Below are 25,438 nucleotides of genomic sequence, written 5' to 3' on the forward strand. Positions count from 1 at the left end.
AAACCAGCAAGATGCAGCCAGAGGAGGAGGAAAGAAGTGATTCTCAGTGTTCTCAGAATGGTTAATGAAAAATACAGCATTCTCAGGTTAAAATGTATAGGGGGGCAACAAGGTTCCATAGCTCATATCACAAGGAGAAATCAGTGATAAGAGAACAGGAAGTTAAGGAAAGTTGCTCCAGTAAATGTCATGTCCCTAATTTCCAGGCCTAACTAGCTTTCAGTCCCAGAACCCACTGAAGAGAAAGGTGTGGGGGGCTGGGGATTTAGCTCAGCAGCACAGTGCCTGCCTGGCAATCGCAAGGTTGTGAGTTCGATTCCCAGTACCAGAAAAAAAAAAAAAAAAAAAAGAAGGTGTGATCTTCTGTGATAACATGGCAAGTTTTTACACTGATCTTTCCCTAGGGAAAACTGCAGAAATTTACGTGGGCTGCTCACTCTAGGAAAGAGGAATATTCAGTCATATAAGATATAGGGAAAAGGGAATATGGAATTCTGACCAAACTGCAGCTTAACAGAGCCCACTGGGACCTCCTCACCTGCTGGCTACTTTCCTGATCCCCGGATACTTAATGGGGCCTCACATACTTAATCATTAAGCCATACTGGGCCCTTAGCCTGTTGGATAACAGCTATCACAATGGGAAAGGTCAAATGGAAGTCTCTGAAATTGCCTCCCTTGCCTGCTAAGATAGTAACTCAAACACAACATCACATACCAAGGGAAAGGAAATGGCAGTTCCCGTCAATTGTTTCTTCATATAGTTTGTCTCTGTTTCTCTGTCTCTATCTCTATGATGTGTATATATCTATACACATAATCACTATGTTATTACCCTAAGTAATAACTACTCTTCTTGTTGCTTAACATAATTTTTATCTTAAAATAAATTCTGGATGATGCTAAAGTTGGTAATATAGCTTTTTTTGGTTCACATTTACATTGTGTTATGTTTTTTCAATTCTTTATTTTAACCATTCTATATCAATTTTTGTCATAAAAGTTTTATAGATATATAATTCATATATCATAAAATTTACCCCTTTAAAATGAATAACTCAATGTTTTCTGCTATATTCACAAAAGTACACATGTACAGAGCCTGCTTTACAGTGAGCCTAGCTAGGTGAAGGGTATTCAGTGTATCTCTGGCCTAAAATATTTTCAACTAGTGATGCATTTATTTAGGTATAAGCCTACTGTAAACTGAGGAAAGTCTGTGTATTGCATTCTTGAAAAATGCCAAATTTTAGGGGAGAGATGAAAACTGTAAGTAAGTTAAATAGAAATGATAGAAACAAAACCACAGTATCAGAATGAGAATGCTTCTGATGATTTACAGCACCGGAGGAAAGAATCAGTGACTTGAAAATAAGTCAGTAGAAATTGTCCAGGCTGAAGTGTATAAAGAAAAACAAAGAAACCCACAATCAAACCAACAGAGGGTTCAAGGGCTGTGGGACAACAGGTCAATGTAACACTTCCAGGTGTGGGGTTTTACTTTCTACCTGTTACTAACCTAGGGTCCTATTCAATCTTAGGACTCTTTCTAATTTGATGAAAGCCTGGGAATCATATCTTAAAAACTTCTTCATTTTAAAGATTTCTTTCTAGAGTTTTTATTATACAAATGCTAATCTTCCAACTTCCAAATATCTTTCAGCTACATACACACACTCATTTATGTACTACCTAGATGAACATATTTAGTGCATGTAACTTTTTATCTCCAGCCTTTTCAGACACACTCTGAAAAAATTCCTTGGCTGCTCCATCTCTCTGCTGTGCTATTGGGGAAGCCAATCCAACTTTCCACCCACTTATTGTGTTCTTTTATAACAGTTATTTAGTTTTTACTCCTGACCTCTAGTACATCTATGTTTAACTACCTCTTGCTTAGTTTCCAGCATCCATTTCCTGCCTGGCAGCTTTGGCAAGCTGCCCTGTGTGCATCTGGGAGGGCATGCACAGCCTTCACTGCTAGGGGGTTTCTCTTTCTTTTAATCATGTAGGCCTTAAGGTCTGAAGGGAGCTGGCAGGAGGAAATTGTTTTTACCTGCTCCCTACCCTAGTGAGGCTTTTTGCCACATGATGTTTTGTCAATGGCCCTTGCTGTTCTCTGGTGTGCCAAGTGAAGAGGGAAGAGCTGTGGCTCCCTCAGAGCCTGGAGGAGGTAAAGGGAGGAACCTCCAATTGCCTACCTTGTCTCCATGCATGGATTTCAGCTCTTCTGTTCAAGGCTGCCATTTTCTTCTTTGGGGTCTGGGGCTTAAGGCACCTCAGGAACTTCTCTCAATTTCTCTATTAATTTGATGAGTCCCAAACTGGGTTTATGAGAGAGCTAGGAGCCTGTGCTAGTTTGCTACTTTATCAAGAATTGCACGGAACCATTATCCAGATTCCAGAGACCAAGTCTCTGACCACCATACTATACTGGTTTCTAAATCCGCTGGTTTCTCCCTTATGTTTTACTGCTTTCCATGCTTATGCCTTTGCGTGATTATGGGTTAAACCTAGAATTCTGCACAGCCTTAATACTTCTAACTTTAAGAATCCTTTAAACACACTATATTCTTCTCTATTAGAGATATCTAAAGGTTCTTTACATGCATTTTTCTTGTGACACTTTAACACTTATGCTATTAATACTTTTATTGATGCAGTCCTCTATAAAAGGTATTGAATTTGTTTATATGCATGCCTACAGTTGATGCAAATAATCAGAAAATCGCTGACCTCCCTTTATTTTTCCTTTAGAAAATCTAATAGAAGGTGATAAATTGCTATTGACTAGTTAAGATATAGTATCATTAATATGACACAGAGAAGGAACTCACTTTGTCCAAATCCTCCGTTTTTACTCATAAATTCAAAGAAAGCATCAAGAATTCTGCAGAGGGTTATGATGATTGTTACATCTTGGATAGGATAAGCCAGAAATTTCTCATGCTTCTTTATAAATTGTAGCCCACTGGCGACACTATTTTTAATCATGAATTCAAGACAGTCTACTCCTGATTGACTTATTATTTTAGATGTTTTCAAAAGCCATGACTTAACATAAGGTTCCCATCCCAGATCAACAGGATCCTATAATATAAAGCACAAGAAAATTTTATGTGAATAGAAATATGGGCTCCTACTTTCTATCTAATTATCTCACCACAGCCCCTGTCAAATATGACTTAGAATTATGATAAATTAAAGGGAAAAAGAAAAAATGGTCCAAGAAGTTACCATTCTCCAGAACAACTTGTGATTTTTTTAACCGTGGATTTGGAAGAGGGCAGGTGCTTGGGGAGGGTATGTGGGATGTGGAGGCTGTTGGCATATGCGTGAGGAAGTTCTCTCCCTGAAGTGCCTGGACTTCTTGGCCTCCTTCTCACATTCACGTAAGCAGGTGAGAGCCTAGCGTCAATCATGGCTAATGATTAACCTCAGATATGGAAAAATGCTTATTTCTGCAGTGTCCTCTCCCCTCTCACTGTTGTTGTGATGGATTGACAATGGGTAGTCAACTTGTAACACCCAGCTGAAATGAACCAGCATGGTTCTTGGTGTGGGAGGCCCACCTGAGGATTATTGCTGGCAGCATAAGAAGCAGAACTGGAAAAGAAGAAGAGAAGCTGTAGGGAGCTGTTTGTTGTCCTGGAGGAGCTTGTTATGATGGCTTTCCTGCTATGAATATGGCTATTCTCAATGCTGAAGGAGCTCGGGATCTTGTTACTGCTGGGAATGGATAGCATCACAACATCATTTCCTGGCTCCAGAGGGGAAGATGGTACACTGTTCAATGTCCTGGAGAAGCTTGTCACACTGGCTTTCCAGACATGAACACGGCTGTTCTCTTGTTGGAGGAGCTCGGGAACTTGCTGATGCTGAGGATGGCTGTGGTAATTTTCAGGGAGCTCTGGTTCTTAATTTGGGCATTGCTTCCTGGCTCCAGTGCAGATCCCTCAGCCTGCTAGCACAGATCTTTCATCCCGCTGGCACAGACTTTTTAGCTTCCACCACTGACCTTTGGACCTTCCCAGTTCAGGTCCTTGAAACAGGCCTGCATGAGGCATTGTTGTGGGCTCTAGGCCTCCAATCGGACTCATGAGGGGCATCGTTATGGGCTCTAAGCCTTCAGCTGGACTCCTGTAGGACATTGCCATGGGATCCAGGTCCTCAGCTGGATTCTTCTGCTCTTTAGTGTGTGGACAGATTTCCTGCACTCTCTTTGCATATGACTCTTTGGGTGACTATTATAAAATAATCTTATAAATTAAGTGTCCTATATTGTATTGTCTTCCTTGTAAATCCCAGACTACAACATTTGTCTGGGTTCCAAGAGTCCTAAAATCAGAAAAGGGCTGGGAACAATCTTTTCTCTACTGGAAAAATACTTCACACCAGCAAGTCTAATTGAAAGCACTACTTGCAGTTGTGGAAACATGGACACTCCAATTTCTGAACTAAATGTTACTATGAGGAGTAATTACATTCACGTTCAAGACTGGATTGTGAGGCTTTGGAAACATAAAGCTCCTGAGCCACTGGAAACACTGCTAGACCCAGGTTGTAAAAATAAAATAAACATTACAATATTGCACATCATGGCTAGTTACTACCCTAAACAACTTTCCTTGTTAAGAAATTTATTTTTGAAACTCACCATATACACCATTGCACACCGGCTGATAGTAGCAGGACTGGCCTGGGTGAGACTATCCACTTCAAAAATCACTCGTATTTTATTAGTTAATGCTATTCTCTCACTATTTGCTAGGCACAGTGTTCTGGTATCATCTAGCACAGAGTTTAGATTTTCTACCCACAAGGTGTCCACTGGACCATCTAAGATAATCCACTGCCAATCAAAATCTGCAGAGAAAAATATTTTAATGTAACTGATTATAAAGTCAAACTTCTTTCTTACAATATTAGAAATTTTCTATTTTATTTACAGAATATTTTCTAAGATGAAAAGTGATATCCTACACAACACTACAATGAGTGTTTATATATAGTCTCTAGTAGTTATTAAAAGTAAGTAAATATACATACTTATAACTCTTTAAGTACTATTTAGACATTCTTAGTTAAACTGGATAAGTCACCCTTAAAATTTAGATAAGAAAATTTTATAATTTTATCTTTTTCATAATAGTATTACTTGTGAGTCTTCCCCTCCACTTAAATTTTTAGATATGCTGTTCCTGGAAAAGAGCAAAAAGAAATAGTTGACCTTTGAAGAAATATCAAATAGACAAAGTTTAGTGTTTGCCATACTTGGAACCCATTTACTCCTGTTTCCGCATGGTTTCAGTCTGTTTACTATTATGACAAAATACCTTAGACTGAGGGTATCTTAGAATGATAGAACTGCAGCTCTCACATGTTTGGATCAAGGAACCGGCAAGTTCGGGATCTAGTGAGGGCCACCCTGGGCACAGAAGGGTCCTTGCACGGTGGAAGGGCTGATGGGCCTCTGTTGCACTTCTTCTATTACAAGAGCATTAATCGTGCTCATGAGGGCAAAGCCCTCATGACCTAATCACTTTCCCCAAAGCCTTACTTACTAATAGCATTAACTTGAGGATTAAAATTTAAACATATGAATTTGGGGTCAGGGTCGGGGTGGGGGAATATAAATATTTAAATAATAACACATTCTACACCTACCATCGTGATCTATCATTTTAGAAAATCTACTGGTCATGATAGGGGAGAGGTGAATAGGCTGATATTCACACAGACAATAGCTAGCCACCTAGAAAGACACTAAGGTATTCCAGAAGAGTCCAAAAGTACAGCTAGAATCCATGTAGCTGCCACTGCTAAGATGAGCTTGGGCTGACTGAAATAGCTGCACTACAGATTGTCCTAAAACTTCATAAAGAACATTCATATGCCCAATCATTATATTCTCCCTAAAATAGCATACAAAAATCCAGGGACAGAGAAACAGCAGCAGAAGTCTCTGTTAAAGTCTGGATCATACTGTGCTACAAGTGGGTGTGGTCACAGGAGGTTCACCCCAGAGCAGGGGAAGCAGCAGCAGTTTTGGACCAGAGACCCTGTCATACACACGTTTGATCCCCTGGCAAGTAACAAGGTAACTATAATCTATCAGAATGCATTTCATTTCAGACAAGTCTACCTGAGCTATAGAATTTGGCCTGGAAATGTACAGATGATGTGGAGTCCCACTTCAGCAACAATGCTACTGCAGGTTGCTAGTGCTGCTTCTTAAATCATTGTTTATTTCTACCTAATGGTTCTCATGAGGGACTAATGGTCATTTATAAAGTACAAAGCTATTTATACCCTAGTATTTATATATCATAATAACATAGTTTATACTATAACATATAGTAATGTATACAAATTTTAAACAAATACATGAGAAAAAGAATTTCACAAGACCAACTATCACTAATCAAAAACTGTACTTACAGCTCATTTGGTTCAAAACTGTACTTACAGCTCATTTGGTTCAAAGTTTGTCTTCTATATTAATTAATCAATCCACTTTCTGGAATTTAATAATAATACTTACTATAATTTTCTTGAATTTTAACATCTTTTTCTGCCTCCTTCACAAAAATACTTTCATCGATATCTGCTGTATCAGAGGCATCAAGTTGAAAAGTCTAAAATATGTAATCAATAAAATTTAAATTTTTTATTTGATAATATCTTCCAACCACAATGAATGGTATTTAATATGATTTCTTGAGAGATAAAAATATGAATAGCAGAAGGTTCTGTGGCTGAAAAAGCCAACACACAGCAAGTATAACGTAACACACTTATAACTACTTACAACATACTTCTTTTTGGAAAATTACTTCACATTAGTGTTTTTCTCTGGCAAAGATGGTACATGCTTGTTGTATAATAGTCAAACAATACAACATAATACAAGGAAGACGGCAATAGTTCTTGGAATTTCTACCAGCTATAGACAACCACCACTGACATTTTGGTACATACTTTCTATGCTTTCTTTGTTATCAATTCTTAAATTTGAAGGTACATAAGAATTACCTGGAGTTTGTTAAATTGCACATTCTAAGACCTCATCTTTGGAGAGTCTACCTGAAGAGATTTGGAAGGAAACCCAGGAATTTCTATTTAATATGCACCCCAGGTAATTCTAATAAAGCTCTCTCACCTCCCTTTAGAAATTCTCATTTATGCATATGGTTAAATTTTAATTATCAGGAGAGGGACTTAGTTATACATTTTCCCAACAGAGTTGACTGGCATGTCAGCAGCTGGCTGGCACTGGCTTTCTTTACCACCAAGAGGGGTAGGGAGAATGCTATCACTAGGGACATGCTAGGGTCCCTACAGGCTCTGAGGAGAGAGGTTGGATCAGCTGCTGCTGGTCACTGGCCTTGTCAGAAGGTCAGTGAGTGCCTGGCTATTTCCGCTACTATTCTCATTACAAAAGTCTGAAGTTATCACCCTTGGACATAAGTTATTACACCTTAGTTCTTTTTTTCCCCTTTAGGTGGACAATTTTTTAAATGTGGAGATTGTGGGTAAAGATTAGATATATGTTATCTTAATTAAAATATATTTTATTAAGTTTCTTCCCAAAAGTTTGTGGCAATGACAATCCTGCCAACAAGGTATAAGAATGAATGTTTTGTCATCCTTGCTAATACTAAATGTGTTCACTATCTCAATTCTCAGGTGTTAAAGATCTGGTGAGGAACAAATATGCTTCTCATTGTTATAATTTTTATTTCTTTTATAATGAGCCTAGGCATCTTTTCATATATCTATTGGTAATTTGTATTTGTTCTATCAGCTCACTATTTTTTTGCACAGTTTTTCACTTCCTTATTTTGTTGTTCAAGATTCTTACCCATTTAAAAGACTTTTTATATATAATAATAATTCATCACCTATAAATGTTGTAAACATTTTCTTCTAGATTGTGGTTTGTTTTGACTTTATTCATTGTAACTTTATTCATTTATTTACATAAATATGTAAGTATGAAAATGTAAAAACATTTTCATATTTATTCTCTACTTCTTTCATCTTTTTGCTTACAATATTTGGGTGTCTAGTCTAAGTTAAGGGTATTCTAACTCTAAAAATATGTTCTTAAATACTATATTTTTACATGTAGATTGTTAATTCACCTGGAATTTTATTTCTGTTCAGGGAGAAAGATTCAGAGATCTTCCCGTATTTTCACATAGCACAGTGGAAAATTTTAGGGTGTTAAATATAGGATATTTTTCTCACTGATCAGCAACATTGCTTTAGGAAATATTACTTTAGTAATATTACCAACAGACACATGAAAAGACAGAGGCTGAATAATATGTTCCAGTGACTGTGCCCTCACAGAGACACCAGCTTTACAGCTCTCCATGTGCCCAACTACCTTTGCTGGAATTATAGAACCCAGTTGAGAGAGCACAGAGCCTTGTTTTTGTAGAAAAAAAGACACATTAAAGAGAGGGCAGGAATGAAAGAGTTTTCCTTCTCCAACTTAAAGCAGGTACATGGAAAGAAACACCTCCTGCCTGGAGGAGGGAGATGGAATTAACTCTAGACTTTAGACTTGAAACCCATTTCCAGATGTTCACAATGAAACACAGTGCCAGACGGCTCCACTCATGCCAGCAAGTGGGGCAGAAGAGCAGGAACATGACTGTGGCTTGGAACTCAGTGCAACTGACTAAGCCTGATATTGGCAGGATCCTAGTGGTTATGTTCCAGGTGAGTGCCCAAGACAGAGCCCTGGGACTCATTCAGAACAAGGTAAAGACCCACAGCCCCAGTCAATCCAACTTGTATGCTGGCCAGCATCACCTATGGCTAGTGGCAGTGGTCTCTGGTGAGTCTCCCACAGTAGCAGGTAGCCCACCATATTGTGGGCTGTGGGCTTCATGGGTTTGCCTACTCCACTGCACCCCTCCTCCAAACCTTAGCCCTAACCTTAACCCTAACCCTAATCATAACCCGTCTTTTTGTCTAGAGCCCAGAGGTTCAATAGGCCTTCTGAGTCTTCAAGGAAGTCCTGCTCATGTCCCCTGCATGGAGACTCCTAACCCCAAATCAATATGCCTTCTTCCTGACTGAGAGACAGGAAGTGGCTTTGGGGGTTCTTATCCAGTCCATGGGGCCTAGCCATCAGCCAATAGCCTATTTAAGCACAGAACTGTACCCTATGGCCAGAGGATGGCCAGGCTGTGTAGGGGCATATTAACTGCTGAGGCCCATAAGCTCACCTAGAGAAGGACTCTCATGATCAAGTTCCCCCATGACCTTAGGAGACTTCTTAATGCCCCAGTCTACCCTTGGTTTCTGATATCCAGATTCTAAAATATCAGATTCTCTTGTAAAAGAACTAGATATAAGCACCGAGATCTGTCAAAGTGTTAATCCCACCACCATCCTGCCTGATCCTTGAGAGCTGGCAGAAAGTGAACACAATTGTACAAAGGTTCTGATCCACAGCCACAGTTAGGGCAAGATTATCTAATCAGCTTCTTAGTGAGCCAGAAGATGAGCCGCTCACCGATGGCAGTTCCTTTATACAAAAGACTTTAAAAGGTAGGCTCTACAGTGATTGGCTGTATGGAAATACTAGAGTCAGGTCCATTACTTCACAATGCAGGCACTCAAAAGGCAGAGCTGATGTTTCTCGCCTGAGCACTGGCACTGACAAGAGATAAGACAGTAAGCATCTATACTGCCTCTAAGTATGCATTTCATGTGGTGCATGCTCATGCCACTGTCTGAGGGCCTGCTAACCTCTAACAGATCTCCCATGAAACATGCCTCAGAGATCCTACAACTCATTTGGGCTGCCCACATGCCTCAAGGAGTGGCAGTTATTAACTTCACAGGACAGCAGGGATGAACAGACCCTACTGTTATGGACAACAGAAAGGCTGATGAGGAGGCAAAGGTGGTTGCTTCTGGGTAGCTAGTGTGTCCCCTCTTATGGTCCACTGCCTACCAGCCTGCCTATCTATTCTGATAAAGAAATTCTATATGCCAAGAGTCATAGATGGGCCATTAATTCTGAAGGATGGTGGGCCACCCCTAACGGTCACTTTTTCTACCAACAGGCTTGGCATAGAAAGTAATTAAGAGTATCCATGACTTGTCACTTTGGTTTTTCTGTTTGTTTGTTTTTTGAAAAGAGGCAATAAAAGGAGTTTTTTTTTTTTTTTTTTAATTCAAAGGTCTAACTGGATAAGTAGATTTGTTTACAATCATTCTTGTGAAATACTTTTTTTTTTTTAAATACAACCAACTTCTTTGCAAATAGCAGACGCATACCTCAACTATGATGGCCCTAGTTTTTGGTGGATAATGTACACAATTAGGCAGAAATAGGCAATCTCACACTGGTAGACTATCAAATTCTGAGTCAAAACTCTGTTTGTGACCCCCATTTCTTGATCGATTTCTGTTACCACTTTGTCTTCTACCATCTTGTGGACTTCCTGAGAGACTTCCCTGTTGACTCTGTCTATTTGACCGGCCACCAGATCGGCCACCTGAGTGGCCTGACGGGTCAGATCTGCCACTTGACCAGCCACTCTTCTGTCTGGAATTAGAAGATGTGTTTCCATCATAATATTCTTCAATTTCAGGTAATTTGGCTGGCACTGAGAGTATCCAGTCTGAATCATGCCACTCTGCCTGTAACCTTTCTGACTCAGTTGTGGGAACATCAAAGCAAACACCCATATTTCCTTTTAGGAGGCCCATTCTGGTGCTTTGGGATACTGCATTACTACTCAGCTTTCTGTTAAGTTCTTTCCAAGCACAGCTGACATCCCGTATTTCTTCTGGGCTCCCAGGGTCATGGTCACAAACCCTTATCAGAGGTGATCAAAGAACGTGGTTCAAAGCTTGATGCACCAGAAATGTGGGCTAATGCTGCAGCCAAGGCATCCGCTGTCCCTTTCTCTTCTATCAGTCTCTGAGCTGATGGTCAGAAAAAATCAACAGCAGCATAAGAAACAGAAGCCAGAGACCTGATGGCATCCATGCTTTTAGATTTAACTAAATCCATCGTAGAAGGAACACCTACACGTTTAAAAGTAATTCCTGCTTTTTGTTCCACATATCTTAGTTGACCTCTTTGTCTCGGTTGATAAAAACATATGCAAATCCCTGTTCGGCCAGCTCTCCCTGTGCATCCAGAGCCATGAATATAGGACTCAGCATCCTGTGGAGAAGAACTCTGAATCACCAGGTCAACCTCACGAATGTCCAAACCACGGGCAGCCACATTGGTGGCCACCAAAACTTTAAAACTACCTTCTCTGAAGTCTTTCAGTGTAATTTCTCTTTGTGACTGTGCAATGTCCCCATGTAAACACTGGACATTCTGTTTTATGTGTGGATTCACAGCCATTTCAGTTACGTTATTCTTGATCTCACAGAAGATGATGGCCCTTCCTTCAGATCCACTGTAGACTTGCAGGACGTCTCTGATAACTGCCGATCTCTGAGACCAGTGGCACTGGATGGCCAGATATTCCACAGTAGCCACAGCCTTTTGAGTCATTTTTCCAACAAGGTCAATTGGCTCATATCTGGATTTCATGTATTTTTTTGCAACTTTGCATACCCATTGTGGGCAAGTTGCAGAAAAATGTCTGAGGATTGTCTTCATAATCAGTTCTGATTTTCCAGTTCCTGTCAGTCTTGAGGCAAATAGACACTGGGCCTACTCCATCTAGAAAGCCTCTTTTCTGCCCTAAGATCCTGATACTGGTCAAAGCTCTAGACACACAAGACCTAAGCAAACTTCAGTAGGAAGGCCCTACACAGTGATCCTTTCCACCTCTACTACAGTTAAGGTGACAAAACACAACTCTTAGGTTCATCACTCCAGAGTGAAGCTTTGAACTGCTTCTGAGAGCTACAACAACAACAATGTACCCTTGGACCATCCCAAGGCCATATCTGAGACCACCTACACCTGTGAACCTGTGGAGGACCTCAAGTTTCTGTAAAAGATAAAACAAAGGTAAGTAATGCTAAAATCTGTCTACTTTGGGTATAGGTGATAGTTATTTCCTTATCCCAATTTCAAGATTTCCTATACATCCTGTCTCAAGAGGTTCAATTTATTCAATAGCCACCAAAAAAGACCTCATTGACACTACATAGCAATTCACTCAACCAGATGGTAGGGGCCTTGACCTCAGGGTATACTAATTGTTTGTTCTGTTTTACAGACCCCTAGATGGTTATGCCTCCCATTTTGGGTAACAGCCCAACCCACTCATCACCCATAAGATCTTAAGTAAGAGTGAGAATCCCTGAGCGCTCCAAACCCTCTAATTATCTTAACAAGTGTCCCCATCAGAGGTGTGATAGAAGGTGCTGACATATTTGACTGGATGTGATGCAGAGATATAAGGTCATATTTTCCCTTCTGCCATGACACAAGAAGTCAGGACACACTCACTAGACTCTCCTATTTCCTCCACAAAAAAATGGTGGAAAAAAGAGGGAAAATCCATTCATACGATAGCATTTTTAGCACTGTCCCTCAAAGAACGCTCATTCAGGTTATACTCCAAAATCTACCTCCCACCAATCTCATGAACAGAGCTCTGGCTCTCCTATATTCTCCTTATCCTCATACTTGTTCTACAGGAAATGTCTAATTTGAAGTAAATTTCATCTTGGCGGGGGGGGGGGGTACAGTGCTTAGATCCCTACAAATTTGAGGGACGTTGGGAGGTTGTTTAGCTAGGTCCCAGTCCTGATGTTGTAACTGCCTTTAATCACCCTGACCTAGATCATTAGAACAAATTCTTGTACAGGACACTGACCATCTCTTTGACAAAAGCAAGGGTCTATTACCCTCATTGTTCTAGGAGTTACACTCCTCCTAACTGCATTGGGAGGACTTAGCTATGGAGTACTTGCCAAGTCAGCTCAAATATCCAAACCCACTGCTAATATGGCTAAGGTGGCCCAAGACTCGGGACAATTTCAGGGACCTTGAGTTGTCTTTCAGTTCACTTGCAAAAATGGAGCTAAAACATACCTTCAAATTCTGGACTGAATATTTACCCATGGGGAGAAGTTGTTTGCATATAACTTACAACACCCTCCTGTGTACTTTATTATCTCTCGAGCACTTGTAGTACCTAATACAGTAAAAATGCTATGAAAATAGCTGTTGTTCTATATTGTTTAGTGATAATGACAAAATAAGTCTGTACATATTCATTACAGACACAGATTTTTTTTCCAAATATTTGACTCTGCAGATGTAGAACCTTTGGATAGAGAGGGCTGATTGTATTGCCATAGCCATTCTGAGTTATATTCCAATTTCTACTTCGCAGTTTAGAAAGTATGGAATATTATTCCCTATTTTAAAAAATCACTCCTTATATCCTTGGTTTCAAGTATCATCCTTTAAAATACATTTTAGCTTTTATCAGTAATTATACTTATTACTAACAGAAATATAGCTTTTCAAATATTTGCAATATATATGTATTTATTCTTTGATGAGCTTTATATCAAATATTTTATTGAGTTTTCTACTGAAGTATTTTTTCCCTCACTAATGGTAAGGTACAGTGTTTACACTCCCTCATTAACTGGTAAGGCCACAATCACTAGACCATTTTCCACTTAGACTTAATTCACTTTGTGTTCCTTTTGAAGCAAGTATCTTTAACTTCATTCTACAGCTTACTGACCATGGCAAAACTCAACAGCAAGTTTTCAGTTTTTAAAAATAACTTATTCTCTTTCATAATACTTTTATGTTGCTTTCATACTAACAGATATCTAATGATGGTTTAATGTGAGTCTTCAAATAGGCAATTAAATAATCCAGATTAGTTAAATAAAATAGTCATTCCATAGGAAACTTACTTTAGATAAATCTAAGAGTCTCGACTTTAGTCCAAAGTCAATGTCTTTCTTTGAGTACCTTGTGGTGTTAAAATACACATAATTCCGAATTGCAGCTGACAGTAATCCATCAGTCCACTCCATAGTATTAGGATTCAGTCGTCCATATAGCTCACCAAGAGTGATGCACTTTGGATTTAAAACACAGATATCAACCTTTCCTTTTCTTCCTGGGCCCTGGGGAAATTCCAGTGTGGTTAATCAAACTACTAGCTATGAATAATTGTCTTTTCTTTTTTAATTCTGTAATAATATTATCAAAAGGTTTTAGGAGAAGTCTTTCACAACTAAGAAAATTCTCTATGAAGGTTGCAATTTACAAGAAACAGTAAAAATGATTTATTAAAATTAGCCATACTATACAAATTATTATTTAAAAGTCTAGGTACAAATAGTTCTTCCAAAGGGATAAAAGAAGCCTCGTTGTGCCTCACCCAGGAATGAGGTGTTTGAATTGGGATGTGGAGTGTGGAGCCAGGGTGAGGGTGGAAAGGAGAGGGCAGGGTCTCTGTAAGATTCTAGCCTGGCTTGCTGTTGAAGCATGAGGCTGTCTCCACTAACTTAGACCTTAGGAAAGTAGCAAGGCCTTTTGCACGAAACCACAGACCTGAGGAGCTGGAGGCAAGAGATACAATAAACTCCTCAAGGCCCCAGGAGAAGCTGGGGTGAGAATCTTTGGGAAATTAAAAGGGGCAAAAACAGCTGTTCATAAGGATGAGTTGTGAAAGCCACAGTGAAGACACATGCACAGGAAAGAGCTGAGACCTTAGATGTCCATTTCATGCTAACACCTTACTCAGAACAGGCCCACTCAGAGCAGGCCCAGAATTATGCTACCACAGATCAGGTCTGAGAAGACTTGTAAGAACAAATAGGAATATCAAAACAAGGGGACCTAAATTTTAAAAAGGAAACAAACAAAAATCATAGGGCTACAATGTAAAAAAATTCAAGGACAGACTCAACAGCAAAGGTGTTCTACAACAGATTTGAGCAGCTAGAAGAAGTTTAATGAGACTTGAAAGCAGGGTAGCTGATGTTACCTGTGCTGAGGATAGTAAAGAATGACAATGAATAGAATCTAAGGCACCTATGAATATCATAAAGCATACCAACCTATGCATTATGTGAATCCTAGAAGCAAAGAGAAAAAGGGCAGAAAAATATTTGTAGGCATACTGGTCAAATTTTATCAGTTACTAAAATACATAGAATATACATATGAGAAGCTCAACAAGTGCCAAGCAAAATGAATAAAAATATATGAAAATGAAATGAAGAGGGGATTAAAATGGTACAAAACAAAAAACAAGAAACTGATCACTATCAGTAACAACTTTTGATGTAAATAGATGAAATTTGTCACTTAAAAGGAAAAAGATTATTGTAATAGGTAAAAAATATAATATATAACACAATATATGCTGCATACTGAAGACTTACTTTAGACACACAGCTCAAATAGCTTAAAATGAAACAAATGTTTCCAAATAATGTGAACATGAAAAGATTATTAAAAATATTCCACATATAAAAACTGAAAGAGAATAAGGTAGCTATATTAGTACCAGGGAAAACAGATTTTAGGTCAAAAATTGTGAAGAAACAAAGATATGGCATATTGATAAGTGGCAATTCATCAAGAAGATATAATACTTGCAAACATAGACACACCAAACAACAGAGCCCCAGAGTATAGAAAGCAACACTGACAAAACTGAAGGAAAGAAATGGATAATTCTACATTAGTACTTAGAGATTTAACATTCCACTTTCAATAATGGAGGGAATACACACACAGAAGATCAATAACGGAATAGAGGACTTGAATAACACTACAAACCAACTAGACCTAACAGACATATAAAAAACACTCTACTCAATACCAGAGAATGTATGCACATATTCTGAACTGCACATGCCATTTTCCAGGACAGACCATGTTAGGCCATAAAACAACTTTCAATAAACTTTAGAAGATTAAAATAATAAAATATCTTCTTTAACCATAATGGAATGAAGCTAGAAATGCAACACATTAGAATTAGGAAATTTGTAAATATTTATTTTTAAAGATAAAGAATGAAAACACATTAATAAACAGACATAAACAAAACAACACCTGAACAACAGAAGCAATACAGAGTTTCAGAGAAGGTGATAGGAAATTAACAATAGTTATTGTATTATATATTATCTTCAAATTGATTACTCAGTTAAACAAATGTAGGCATGTAAGATTGATCAAAAATTAAACATTAACTGTTTCTTTCAATAAAGCAATAGAAGTTGGCAGTATGACTCTCTCAGCTATCATGTGTGTATACACACACGTATTTTTATATGTGTATATATATATATACACACACACACATATTTTTCCCTTCTTTCTTTTTCACTTTTCCTTCCTCCCAGTTGTTCCCTCCCTTTGAGCAGTTTCTTTCTCTTTCACAATATCTATTATACCTTTCAGATTTTATTTACTCTTTCAGGTTCCTACACTAGTGAGACAATGAAATGTTTACACATGCAGGTCTGATTTATTTCACTTATCAGTATGGACTCTAGTTGCATCCATTTACTTATGAAAGCCTCAAGTTTATCTTTCTTTATAGCTGAGTAATATAACATTATGTGAAAGTACCACATCTTTTTTATCCATTCCTCAGTTGATGGACATTTGGGTTGCTTCCATGATTTAGCTATTACAAACTGAGCAGCTATAAACATGGGTGCACATATATCACTGGGATATGATGCTTGCAGTTCTTCTGGAGAAATACCCAAAAGAGAAAGAGCAGGGTTGAATGGGACCTCTAGTCCTAGTTTATTGAGGAATCTCCAGACTGATTTCCATAGGGGTTGCACCAGTCTACACTCCCACCAACAGTAGAGAAGGGTTCCTTTTTCCCCACAGCCTCACCAGCATCTATTATTGGTTGATTTCTTGATGATAGCCATTCTCTCTGGGGTGAGATGAAATCTCAGTGTTGTTTTGATTTGCATTTCCCCAGTGACCAATGATGTTGAACATTTTTTCATGTATTTATTTGCCATTTGTATTTTTTTATCTGAGAAGTGTGTATTCATCTCAGATGCCCATTTTTGGATTGGGTCTCTGAATTGGGGGGGCTGATATTTTTTAGTTCTTTATATATTCTAGATAAAAGTCTTTTGTCTGAGGGGCAGTTGGCAAAAATTTATTCCCAATTTGTGGGTTTTCTTTTTATTCTGCATTATGGTTTGTGTCTGCATGTACCCCCAAATCCTCATGCAGTCATGGGGCGGGGTTCTAGGATTTGTGATTGATCCATGATCCAATGCTGGGACATGGGTGTGAGTGCTACACCTGTCCCGGGGTGGGTAGTTTGCATACAATGTAAGGGAGGGAAAGAGGTTGCTTGCCATTATTCCTCCCTTTGGCTCTTGTTGCTTGTGGGAGTCAGTGGTCTCTCCATGGTCCCCAGGAGAGAATGGTGAGAGGATATAGAACATAAAGACAAGAGACGATAGCCAGGGTCAGGTGGAGTTACCTCTTGCCTGATGAGCAAGAGGACTGACTCCAACATTAGGGGCATTTATTTTATACACTTGCAAAGTAGTATCATGAGAGATAATGTTGCCTAGTGACTAAGATTAAGACAAAGACTAAGACTAAGACTGCAATTGTCCAAGCAGGATACTTTTTTCAATACTGAGGTAGCTTGACTGTCTGAGGCACTTTGGATCTGTCCCACCCTCAGACATATGACCAACAACCAACTCCAGTGGCTCCCAACATTGCTTTTGCTGTGTTCTGCTGCCATGAACGCTTGCCCTCTGCCATGTGCCACTCTGCCTTGGAACCAGCCAAGTATGGACTGAAACCTCCACAAGCTGTAACCTAAATAAATCTTTCCTTCCTTAATTTTCAACATCAGGAATTTTTTCTCAGCAATAAGAGAAAAGTAACCAAGATACTCTGTTGGTGATTTCTCTAGATGTGCAAAAACTTCTCAATAAGATGAGATCCCAGTTGTTGATTCTTTGAAGTATTTGTAGTTTGGTTTTTGTTCATGAACTCTCTGCTTACCCCTGTGTCTTTGTCTTTGTTACTTTTCTCTCGTTGCTGGGACAAAATACCTGACACCCAAAATTAAGGAAGGAAAGGTTTATTTAGCTTACATTCATGTAGGTTTCAGTCCATACTCAGCTGGCTCTAAGGCAGAGTGGCACATGGCAGAGGGCAACTGTTCATGGTGGTGGAACACAGCAAAGCAACAAGAGCAAAAGGGAAGAATGGCAGGAAGCAGCTCTTCCTCTCTTTTACATATGCAAACTATCTGCCACAGGGCAGGTGTAACACTCACACCCAATGAATCAAAACTCTAAAAGCCCACCCCATGACTGCATGAGGATTTGGGGGGACATGCAGACACAAACTATGACAGTCTTCAATATTTTTACCTACTTCCTCTCCCAGTAGATTTAGTGTTTCTGTTTTAATATTTAAATCTTTGATCCATTTTGATTTGAGTTTGGTGCATGATGACAGACATGGGTCTAGATTCAGTTTTCAGCACATGGTGAGTCAGTTTTTCCAGCACCATTTATAAAGAAGCTATTATTCTTCCAGTGAACATGTTTGATCCCTTTGTCAAAAATAAATTGGCTGACTGTGTTTGTGGTTGTGGCTGCACCTTCCAGGCTGTTCCATTCCTCAGTTCTGTTTTTTTGTCAATACCATGCTGATTTTATCACAGTGGCTTTGTAGTATCATTTCAAGTCAGGGATTGCGATGCCTCCTGCCTTGTCTTTGTTGCCCAGGAATGCTTTTGCTATTCTGGATCTCTCCTGGTTCCAGATGAATTTTAGTAATGTTTTCTGTAGATCTGTGAGGTATACTAATGATATTTTAATTGGGATTGCATTGAATCTGTACAACAATTTTGGGAGTATACCCATTTTCACAATGTTGGTTCTTCCAACCCATAAGCAAGGAATATCTTTCCATTTTCTGAAATCTTCTTCAGTCTCCTTTTTCAGAGTACTGTAGTTTTCACTGTGAAGATCTTTCACTTCTTTTGTTAGATTGATTCTTAAGTATTTCAATTTTTTGGATGTTATTGTGAAGGGTATGGTTTCCTTAATTTCTCTCTCAGTGTATTTGTTGTTTGTGTATAGGAATGCTATTGATTTTTGAGTATTGTCTTTGCATCCAGCTACACTACTGGATTTGTTGATTAATTCTAGCAGTCTTCTGGTGGAGTTTTGGGGGTCTTCCATGCAGAGTATCATGTCATCTGTGAATAATGATAATTTCACTTTTTTCTTTCCTATCCTTAATCCTTTTATTTCTCTCTCTTGTGTAATTGCTCTGGCTAATGTTTCCAGAACTATGTTGAATAGGAGTGGTGACAGTGGACATCCTCATCTTGTTCCTGATTTTAAAGTGAAAGCTTTCAGCTTTTGACCAGTTAGCATGATGTTGGCTGTTGGTTTGTATATGTGCCTTTGATCATATTGGGGTAAAGACCATCTATTCCTATTTTCCATAGGGTTTTTTTTTTTTATCAGTAGTGAGTGCAGAACTTTGTAAAAAGATTTTTCTGCATGTATTGAGATGATCATGTAGTTTTTGTCTTTCGTTCTGTTGATATGGTATATTACATTAATTGCTTTGCATCTATTGAACCATCCCTGCATTCCTGGGATGAATCCCACTTGGTCATGGTGTATATTCCTCTTGATGATTTGCTGAATTCTTTTTGAAAATATTTTAACAAGTATCTTTGCTTCTATGTTCATTAGGGAGATTGGCCTATAGTTCTCTTTCTTGGTTGGGTGTTTCTCTGGTTTTGGTATCAGGATAATACTTGCCTCCAGAAATGAGTGAGGGAGAACTCCTTCCTTTTCAATTTCTTTGAAGAGTTTCATAAGAATTGGCACTAAATCTTCTCTGAATTTCTTGTAGAAGTCAGATGTGAATCTATCAGGACCTGTGCTTTTCTTTGTTGGTAGGTTTTTAATCACATTTTCAATTTCAATAATTGATATGGGGTTACTCAAGATTTTTATTTCTTCTTTTTTTTTTTTTTGGTTTTTCTCCGGTACCGGGAACCTAACTCACGACCTTGCACTTGCCAGGCTGGTGCTTTTGCCACTGAGCTAAATCCCCAGCCCCTTTATTTCTTCTTGATTCAACTTTGGTAATTCAAACTTATCTAGGAATCTGTCCATTTTTTCTGTATTTTCTATCCTATGGGAGTAAAGATTTTCAAAGTACATATTGATGATCTGAATGTCTATAGGATCTGTAGTGATTTCACCCTTTTCATTCCTTATTATATGAATTTGAGTCTTTCCTTTTTTTGATAAGGCTGGCTATGGGTTTATCAACTTTATTCTTTCAAAGAACCAACTCTTTGATTCATTAATTCTTTGTAGTGTTTTCTTTGTGTCAATTGCAGTAATTTCTGCCCTGATCATTATAATTTCCTCCCTTCTTTGGGCTTTTTGCTTTGGGTTTGACTTGTTCTTCCTTTTCTAGAAGTTTGAGGTGCAGCATTAGGCTATGTTTATTTGTTCTTGTTCTGTTTTCCTCATGTGTGACTTTACTGCTATAAACTTCCCGTTGAGGACTGCTTTCAGCACATCTCACAGATTCCAGTATGTTGTATTTACATTTTCATTTGCTTGTAGATACTGTTTAATTTCTTCTTTAAATTCATCTGCAATCCATTGGTTGTTCAGGAGGGTGTTATTTAACATCCATGGGTTTATGGAGTTTTTGTGGTTCCTTTTGTCATTAATTTCCAATTTCATTGGACTATGGTCAGATAGTATGCATGGGATAATTTCAATTTCTTTGCATTTAGATAAGCATGTTCTATGGGCTACTATGTGGTCTATTTTAAGGAATGTCCCATGTACAGCTGAGAAGGACGTGTATTCTGATGTTGTGGAGTGGAACACTCTGTAAATGTCTACTAAGTCCATTGGTTTTCAAGTTTTGTTCAGTTCTGTTATTTCTTTGCTGATGTTTTGTCCAGTTGACCTATCTCTTTGTGTCAATGGGGTGTTAAGGTCCCCAACTACAATAGTGTTAGTAGTTATTTGGTTTTTCATGTCTATTAAGGTTTATCTTATATAGTTGGGTGCCCCCATATTTGGTGCATACATATTTATGATTGTTATCTCTTCCTCTTGAAGTTTTCCCCTTACAAATATGTAGTGATCTTCTTTATCTCTTTTGATCATTCTTGGTATGAAGTTCACATTGTCTGCAATCAGAATAGCGACCCCTGCTTTTTTCTGGGCTCCTGTTGCATAAAGAATTGTTACCTAACCTTTGACTTTCAGTCTATGAATTTCATTTTGAGTTAAATGAGTTTCTTGTATACAGCATGTTGTTGTATTTTGTTTCTTGATCCACTCTGTCAATCTGCTTCTTTTGATTGATGAATTGAGGCTGATTTCATTAATGGTTATAACTGTTATATGTGGTTTGTCTTTGTCATGTTATTTACTTGCTGTTGGGTTCCTACTTTTACTCTCTGTTTAATTGCTTTCTCTGCTCGGTGGTTCCCTTCTATTGCTTTTCTTGAAATTGTAATTTTTATCTCTTTGTAGAATATCTTTTAGTAGTCTTTGTTGGGTTGGTTTGGCGCTCATCAGGTTCTTTAGTTGTTTTTTGTCATGGAAGTATTTCATTTCTCCATTAAATTTGAAGGATAGTTTTGCAGGATGCAACAGTCTGGGTTGGAAGTTGTTTTGTTTTAGGACCTGGAGTACTTCACTCCAAGCTCCTCTTGATTTCATGGTTTGTGTTGAGAAATCTGCCATGATTCTGATGAGCTGTCCTTTATAGGTGATCTTGTTCTTTTCTCTAACAGCTTTTTATATTCTATCCTTTTGTTGGATTTCTGGGCTCTTGATTATTATATGTCTGGGTGTAGTTTTATTTTGGTTATGGCTTGTTGGAGTTCTATACGCCTCACTTACTGTATGTCAGATTCTTTTTCCACGCTTGGGAAGTTTTCTGCTATTACTTCTGCAAATAGTCTTCTTATGTCTTTTGTGCTGACTCCTTCAGTTTCATTGATGCCTATCAGTCTTATATTGTTTTTCTTTTCCAGTCTTATACTGTCTTGCTTTGCATTGTCTTGCAGCTGTTCAGCTGTTATTGCCTGGTTCCTTATAATTTTTAAGAGATCTTTCCTTTCACAATCATTAGGTGCAAAGCTGTCGTCAAGATCTGAAAATCTATCTTTGGCTTTGTTCAAGCAGCTTTGCCAGCTTTTGATAGAGGTTTTGATTTCCTGGATATCTGTATGAATCTGTTTCATGCAGTCTAGTTCTTTCCTATATTGTTCATTTAACATTTCCATTATTTTTCTATGCTGGTCTACTTTTTTATATATATGTCCTCTTTAGATGTGCTGAGCAATTCTTTCATTATTGCTGTCATATGATTTTTTACCTGAGAGATTTTATCTGATCTGATTTCTTCTAGGGCCTTATGGAGTTGTTTCTTTACTTCAGTTGCAATCATTTCAGAGATTTCAGATGTGTGACTTCCAAGTTCTCTTATGCTGTTCCCTGGACTTGTTCTGGTTGGGGTGGAGTTCTGAGATGACATTTTGGTTCTTCATCTTTTTATTTTGGATGTCCAAGGTGAAGTGCTGGGCCTCACCCTCCCTGGGCAGCTCACTGGAAGGTCTCTAGGGCCCCCAGATTTCCTGGTTGTCAGGCTTGCCCCACGATGGCAGCAGGAGGTGTCTCACTGGCTCCAGGGTCCCCAGGCAGGTTCTGGAATGCACAGTTCAGATGGGTGCCCCCATGGCAACAGAGTGCTGGCCTTCAGGACCAGGGTCCTCAGGTGATTGACTGAGGATGCCCAGGCCTCAGGCTGACCCACAATGTTGGGAGAATGTGCAGTGCCAGATCCTGATCCTCAGGCAGGTGATGAGGCATACCTGTCTCTTCTGTGTCTTGGACACAACTGACAATGTCAGTGGGACTTGGAACACCTGTCTGAGATCCCCATACAGGTGACTAGGGGCTCCTGGGGCTTCCAGGGCTTCAGGCATGATCTACAATGTCAGTGGAGTGAGGGGCACTAGTCCAAGTTCCCCCAGAGACTGGGAAATGGAGCCCTGAACTAAGGCACGACTTACAACGTCTGCAGAGTGAGAGGCATCAGTCTGAGTTCCCCAGACTGATGACTTCTGGCGACCTAGACTAATGTGTGACCCACAGTAGCTGTGGGGTGCCAGTCCAAGTTCCCCCAGTGGCTGGGTAATGGCACCCTGAACTCACAATGCCCGAGTCGGTCTGAATTCCCAGGCAGCTGGCCAGTAGTGACCCAGCCTAACACGCGACCCACAATATCCCAAAATTTGTAAATACTTAACCAACCAAGCTGGGTGTGGTGGCACACGCCTGTAATCCCAGCACGTGGGAGGCTGAGGCAGGAGGATCTTTGTGAGTTCAAAACCAGCCTGGGCTACAAGCTAAGCTCAAGCCCAGCCTGAACTGCATAGCGAGACCCTGTCCCAAAAAGACCAAAATAAAACCAACCCACTGGGTTGAAAGGGAAATTAAACAATACTTTGAGATGTATGAAAAGAAAAACACAACATTCAAAAATTTATGGAATAAAAGAAGTTAAAAGAAGAAAAATAATAATTATGAACATGCACAATAAAAAAGAAAAATCTGAAATGAACGAATCAACTTTACAATTTAAGGAACTACAAAAGAAGAGCACTACATCTAAAGCCCACCAGAGAGAAATACAGAGCAGATGAATAATAGGGAATATAAAAAAAAGTGGAATTAACAATATCAAAACGGTTGTTTGAAAAATGAACATAATAAATAAGCTTTTGGCAAGACTGAGCTGAAATAAAGACACAAATAAATAATACTGCCAATGAAAGCATGGACATGACTATTACCTTATAGAAAGAATACTGTGAACAACTTTATACCAAGAAATTATATAACAAATGGACAAATTCCTATAAACATGAAAATTACCAAAGAAGAAACAGATTTCAACAGATCTATCACAAATGAAGAATATGAATCAGTAATAAAAAAAGCTGAATAAAGAAAATCCAGGTCCCCCCCAGGCCCCTGTGAGAGGTGAGTTGAACTCCCAACAGCTTTAGTAGCCTCTGTGACTGCACCTCACCCCTCCTAAACTGGCATGGGAAGTGGGTTGGGTCCTGGACAGCTTTGGTAGCCTCAGTGACCACAACCTGCCCACCCACAAACCCTTCTGAAAGCAGAGTTGAACCCCAGACAGCTTTGAGAACTCTGAGTGGGAGTCAAGCTGAGCCCTGGACAGCTTCGGAAGCCATGGTGACCACAAACCCACCCTGACTGGCATGGGAGCCAACTGAGCCCTGGAAAGGTTCAGGAACATCAGTGTCCACATCTTGCCCCCACACACCATCATAGGAGCCATGAGCAGCACTGGGGACCTTCAGGTCCTAGCCCCACCACTCCCACACCATCACAGGACTAAGGCTGAGGTCCAGGGAACTTCTGGATCTTCAAACATGACAAAATGAAGGAGCAAAATGCAATCTCAGACCTCTACACCACCCAGGACAAGTCCAGGGGACATCAACACAGAAGAGCTGGGAAGTCATACATCTGAACTTTCTAAAATGATAGCAGCTGAAGTAAAGGAACAACTCCATCAGGCCATAGAAGACATTAGATCAGAAATAATCTCTCAGTTTTAAAAAGGATGACAACAAATAATGAAAAAATTGCTCAGCACATCCAAAGACATCATAAGAAAACAGAGGAGCAAAGAAAAATGATGGAAGCCTTGAATGAACAATATAGGAAAGAATTAGAATGCATAAAACAAATTCAAACAGATACCCAGGAAATTAACAATTCCATGAAATGCTGGCAAAGCCACTTGAACGAAGCTGAAGACAAGACTTTCAGACATTGAAGACAGCATGGCAGCTAAACATCATGAAAGGAAGGATCTTTTAAAAATAACAAGGAACCAGGAAATAACAATTCAACAGCTGCAAGATGAAGCAAATGGAATTGAAATCATTCCATGCATACTATCTGACTGTAGGGCAATGAAATTTGAAAGTAATTTTGACAAAAGAAATAGCAAAATCTCCATAAACACATGGAAATTAAATGACAACCTCCCTGAACAAGCAATGGGTCACAGATGAACTTAAAGAAAAATTATACAATATTTACAAGCAAACAAAAATGCAGATACAACTTACAGGAATGTGTGGGATGCAATGAAAACACTTCTCAGAGGAAAATTTATAGTGGTGAATTCCCACATCAGGAAAACAGAATGAGCACAAATAAACAATCTTATGCTGCACCTCAAGCTTCTAGAAAAAGAAGAGCAAGTCCAGCCCAAAGCCCAAAGAAGGCAGGATGCCAGGGACATAGCTCAGTGGCACAAGCTCCTGTCTGGTAAGTGCAAGGTCCTGGGTTTGATTCCCAGTATAAAAAAAAGAAAGGAAGT

At 39.1% G+C, this 25,438-nt stretch overlaps 1 protein-coding gene and 1 pseudogene across 16 annotated transcripts in view; both read right to left on the reverse strand.

Annotated features, from left to right (window-relative positions):
* The window catches only part of Dnah14 (dynein, axonemal, heavy chain 14), a 317,770-nt gene that overhangs the window by 136,688 nt on the left and 155,644 nt on the right, over positions 1-25,438 (reverse strand). For all 16 annotated transcript variants that reach the window (XM_013507038.1, XM_013507034.1, XM_013507036.1 and 13 more), the window contains 4 exons: positions 13,888-14,103; positions 6,545-6,638; positions 4,658-4,866; positions 2,838-3,090 (listed from right to left, as the gene is read on the reverse strand). In XM_013507038.1, the coding sequence (XP_013362492.1) occupies positions 2,838-3,090; positions 4,658-4,866; positions 6,545-6,638; positions 13,888-14,103 (772 nt within the window). The remainder of the gene's footprint in view (positions 1-2,837; positions 3,091-4,657; positions 4,867-6,544; positions 6,639-13,887; positions 14,104-25,438) is intronic.
* Positions 6,713-13,072, reverse strand: LOC102028457 (annotated as a pseudogene).

This window comes from Chinchilla lanigera, unplaced genomic scaffold (assembly GCF_000276665.1).
Source record: "Chinchilla lanigera isolate Chin_1 unplaced genomic scaffold, ChiLan1.0 scaffold00119, whole genome shotgun sequence".
Classification (NCBI taxonomy): Eukaryota; Metazoa; Chordata; class Mammalia; order Rodentia; family Chinchillidae; genus Chinchilla; species Chinchilla lanigera.